This window comes from Nicotiana attenuata, chromosome 3 (genome assembly GCF_001879085.1).
Source record: "Nicotiana attenuata strain UT chromosome 3, NIATTr2, whole genome shotgun sequence".
NCBI lineage: Eukaryota > Viridiplantae > Streptophyta > Magnoliopsida > Solanales > Solanaceae > Nicotiana > Nicotiana attenuata.
In genome coordinates this window covers 22,378,707-22,383,970 of record NC_031991.1, presented here as the reverse complement: position 1 = coordinate 22,383,970, position 5,264 = coordinate 22,378,707, and the positions used below count along the sequence as shown (strand labels likewise).

The window sequence follows — 5,264 nt, the reverse complement described above, 5'->3', positions numbered from 1 at the left end:
CTAAAACTGTTTTAGTATCAGTCTGATCAGTCCTTACAGTTGGTAGTAGAATATACCGTAAAACAAAATACTAATTAACAAAAGACAATGAATAAAGAATTGACTCCTCTAACAAAATTGGCTAAGAGATTCTTGCTTGATTTTTATACACGTACACAGAACTAGCTACTTGTCTTATTTTAATTTTTAATACAATAGCAGATAGGCAGTGAGCGTTGGGAGTATTACTTATAACCAAACCATATGCACACAATTTTAGAGAAAAATCATTAAAAGCTAAAACTAAAGCAACATCTTCTCCCAAATATGGCTTCCAATACTAGTCATGTTTTAGGTGATGAAGAAAGTCAGCTTTCTGGTGGAAGTAATAGAGTTCAACCTTTCTCTACTACACCAAAAAAGTAAGTGATTTTGTCCTTTAATTTTCTCCCTCGCTCTTAACCAATATTGTTCGCACTTTCCAAATATATATGTTACCGCAGGTCCGCAACCATATCACATCCTCCAAAAACGCTCTACTTTTGGAAGATCCGCCACGTATCAGTCGATATGTTTAATTCTGCACAATGTGTCAATGCTCCTCCTCACTCTTATCCTATGTTGCTAGGACTCTCAAAATCCTGTATCAAATTTTTCAAAAATACATTACTTTTGGAGAAATTCGGCACGCAGCCGTCAGTATTTTTTAAGAATCCGAACAACATAGATCTTCACTTTACCTTCTTGTTTGATAATTTTTTCCCATTGTCCTAATGTATGTACTTGACTTCTTTTTAGCAGTAATATTGATGATGAGGGAAAGAAGCATACCTCTCTCACAGTGGCACAAAGGCTGGGCATTTCTGACTTCTTTTCTTTGGATGTTAGTACATTTCATCTCTATTTCAGCTTTCACAATATTTCTAAAAAGAATAGGCTACAATGTTTCACTATTCTTTGAGCGAGTGACCATAGTAATTTTTTATATAAAAGTTAAACTTTTTATGAATATAGGTATGGCGAGCGTCGGTGGGAGAGCTTCTAGCCTCGGCGGTTCTTGTTTTTATGTTGGACACTATAGTGATCTCTACCTTTGAAAGTGATGTGAAAATGCCAAATTTGATCATGTCAATTCTCATAGCAATTGTGATCACAATTCTACTCCTCGCCGTTGTTCCGGTGTCCGGTGGCCATATAAACCCCGTTATCTCCTTCTCCGCCGCGCTCGTCGGAATTATATCCATGTCAAGAGCCATAATTTACATGGTGGCACAATGTGTTGGAGCAATTTTAGGTGCACTAGCTCTAAAAGCAGTAGTTAGCTCTACAATTGCACAAACTTTCTCACTTGGTGGTTGTACTATAACAGTAATTGCACCGGGCCCAAATGGGCCCATTACAGTGGGCCTAGAAATGGCCCAAGCTTTGTGGCTTGAGATCTTTTGTTCATTTGTTTTTCTTTTTGCTTCAATTTGGATGGCTTATGATCATAGGCAAGCTAAGGCTCTTGGACTTGTCACTGTCTTGTCCATTGTTGGTCTAGTTTTGGGCCTTCTTGTGTTCATCTCGACCACGGTCACCGCGAAAAAGGGCTACGCCGGGGCGGGGATGAATCCGGCGAGGTGTTTCGGGGCTGCTGTTGTGAGAGGAGGTCATCTTTGGGATGGACATTGGATTTTTTGGGTTGGGCCTACTATTGCTTGTGTAGCATTTTATGTATACACTAAGATAATTCCACCAAAGCATTTCCATGCAGATGGATACAAGTATGATTTTATTGGAGTTGTTAAGGCTTCGTTTGGGTTGCATGTATGAAGATATGGTCCAGAAAAAATGCAGATGCAATAATGGGCTTTTAATAAACTAATGTGTTATTAGCCTAATAGGATTTAAGTACCAAGTGAAAATGTGAAATAGAATATCAGATCATATCGTCCCCTTCCCCACTTGATGTAATTTTTAACTTGTCAATGTTACAGTAAGTTTTTTTTTCTTTTTTCCTTTTTCCTTTTTATGTTTTTCTTTATATCCGCATGATTTGAATGTTCCGTATAGTTTACTATAATCAACTTCTAATATTTGATAGCAAGTTATGTAGAGTTAATCTTACTTAACCAGCAACATCATTTGTCTTTCTTTTATTATATAAACTTTCTAAAAGTTATTATTGTATAAGTGTATATCTGCATAAAAAATGCAATAAGCAACCAAACTTATATATTACTTTTAAGCATCCATTGTCATTAACATACATAAAAATTTGATGGGCATATATCAGAAAGGAAAAAGAACTCGCGAAGTTACATGATAAGGTAGAGACTTATTATATAGTCTGTGTGTAGTGCGTTGGTTATATGATATGATACGATACGATGAAAATGAGCTTATTGGTTCAACCAAATCGTCGTAATTAATTAATGTTAGACTTAGGCTTAAATCTGAATTGTTAGATTTCAATTTATTAAGCGCATTGTTTTTTTCTTTTACGACAACTTATTGGTTATTAATGATAGTGACTTTTACTTAATGATTCTTGTGAAAGTGATTTGTAGTGATACTCTCACTCTATTCAGTAATACCAAAAACCTCCCCCTACCACTAGCGTTCGGTGCACAATCATTGTCGCCAACCACCTATATATCCACCATGCAACAATCACCTCCATTGTGCATAACCATCACCGCCAATCGTATTATGTCAACCACTAGTCACACCTCCACAACGTAACGAACTATTCCCTGAACCAGCCAACACCCCTGCCACCTCCACCATAAGCCTGAAGCCTCCACTAGCAATCACCACTAGTGATCACCTTCATCACCAGTTATCACCATTAGCTATCACTGTATAGCTGTAACCTGTGGCTACCACCACACAACGACTATCAGCTATCAGACCAACCATAACCACCAGTAATCGCCATCTTACAACTGTCACGATCGACCACTACCAATGCCATCGAAGGATTGCATATAGATGTTCATAACACGCTGCGGAAGACGATAACAATCCTAGGCAGATCGTTTCGTGTTTAAAATTTATTTACATGTCAAAGATCGGATCTAAGATGTACCTGGTGAAGAGAGTCTCGTTTCAAAATTTCTTCGATAGTGCGCAGACTCTATGCGTATCCACACCGAGACCGATCCTTGCTATCAACTTTTTTATCAATGAAACCCGCGAACAAATTGAAAGAAAATTGTGTTGAAATTTTTGTCAAAAATCTCAACTCAAATTTATAAGAACAAGAAACACTTTTCTTGTAATTGTATTTTCTCTCTTCGGTTTGTATTGCACTTTCACTTTCACAAAGTGGTTTTTCTTCTCAAGAATTGATACGGCAAATTTTCTCCATCATCTTTTATATAGCATCACCTATAAATCTTTTTCCTATTTAGTTGAGATAATGATTTACTTAGGGTAAAAGTTTATTCCAAAAATAAACTTGTGAAATTTTCCATTGGAGAAACGTATATGCCATTCCTAATCGGAAACGTGCGCTGTCGTCAGCTTGTACTTTAAGGACGTTCCAATTCAGTTCCAAATTGGATTGGATTGTGAAAATTAACTAATATTTTATATTAAAAAATATCAATCCCATTCTTAATGGGTTTGAGCTAATCTCACGTCCACTTTTGGACTTTGTTATCCATTCCAATTCTAAATTGGATTTCCAAATAAGTTTTTATTAATATATTATATGCACACTTTGTGCAAATAAATATTAATTATATATATCACATATATATTTCAACCAAGAGATATAATTTAATTTTCTATTCCAAATAAAAAGCTTCAATTTGCTCACAATATTAATTATAACCTTTGTGCTAGCAAAAAATATAATAATATTTTACTAGGACCAATAACTAAGTTTATTTGACTAATTAAATTCTTTAATTTAATTATCAAATACTAAAGTAATTAATCCTTTAGCAAAGATCAGAACACTCGTTAGTGTGCGACCCCATAGGTTCAATACTAACCCGGTAGTAAATTGATCATATTAATATACTAATCAAGGGTGGCGCCTAGCAACACTCCTTAACGACCGGATAGCACGAAGTATACAATTTACTCTCAAGAACCCGTAGAAGAATAACGCAGTAATTCCTTCTGTCCTTATAGCTCTGGGTCACCCTAGGATATGGTTCAACTGTCAAATCCTAATAGGCGACCAACTATGTGTTCATGTCAAATATAATCGACCATTGAATAACCTAAGAAACTCTTTTCTTCTTTCATTCAATTGCCCTGGCCAAGGTCTTAGTTTGGCCGTTTATAATTCATGACAACATGGAGCTTAAACTCATTACCAAGAATTGACAGATTCCATCTTGATCAGTCACTAATTCTACAAGCATTTAATCGTACCCAATATCCTTTCAATTATCGCCCTAGGGCCATAGGTGTCTAGTATCAAAGCACAATAAATAACTTGTCAATTACTATGACGATCTCAGGTCAAAGGAAACTCTTACATCACATTCTTCAAGAGAATATCCTATTGACAATTTATGGTAATTCTAACCATTAGGAATTATCCAATGAGTCGGTTCAATGATCATATCTCTATATGCATCATCTATCTATGTGATTTAGTTAATGAGATCAACTAATCATTATCCCATAAAGACGATCACATAAATATTGATCTAACCGGATTACTAATGTCCAAATTAATAATCCTACGATCAAGAACAAAATTTAGATTAAATTATAAGAAACTTCACTCTCATTATCATGATCTCCATCAAGATGGTAAGTCTCAAAATTTAATCAAGGACCTTAATAAATTAATTAAGCAATTAATAATAACTATGATAAAAGAATATCAAATGCCATATAAATTTTATATCAAATGACCGTTCACAAAAATATGTTCAAATCATCAAGTATGAGATTAGATCTAGGGCATATCTACTATATCCCTAACAATCTCCCACTTGCACTAGAGCTAATCGCTCTTGTACTTCATGCCCAATTTTCACTTGTGCTTTTCAAACTCCTTTGCGCCAAGAGCTTTAGTGAATGGGTCTGTAGCATTTTCCTTTCCATCAACCTTTTGAATCTCGACGTCTCCACGTTCAATGATCTCTCTTATCAAGTGATACCTTCGCAGAACGTGTTTGGATTTTTGGTGTGATCTTGGTTCTTTTGCTTGAGCAATGGCTCCAGTGTTGTCACACAACAATGGAACTGCACCTTCTAGTGAAGGAACCACACCAAGTTCAGTTAAGAACTTTTTCATCCATACAGCTTCCTTAGCAGCTTCACTAGCTGCT

General features: G+C 35.7%; 1 protein-coding gene across 3 annotated transcripts; it reads left to right on the top strand.

The window, feature by feature from the left end:
* On the top strand, window positions 213-1,976 carry LOC109223401 (aquaporin-1-like). Of its 3 annotated transcripts, none has more exons than XM_019387699.1 (3): window positions 213-401; window positions 778-862; window positions 994-1,976. In XM_019387699.1, exons 1-3 carry the CDS (start codon window positions 307-309, stop codon window positions 1,792-1,794), a joined length of 981 nt encoding a protein of 326 aa, XP_019243244.1. In that variant the 5' UTR covers window positions 213-306; the 3' UTR covers window positions 1,795-1,976. The 3 variants fall into 3 exon arrangements, with proteins under 3 accessions (XP_019243244.1, XP_019243245.1, XP_019243243.1); XM_019387700.1 differs by having other exon boundaries at window positions 214-401; window positions 781-862; XM_019387698.1 differs by lacking the exon at window positions 213-401 and adding an exon at window positions 427-674 and having other exon boundaries at window positions 781-862.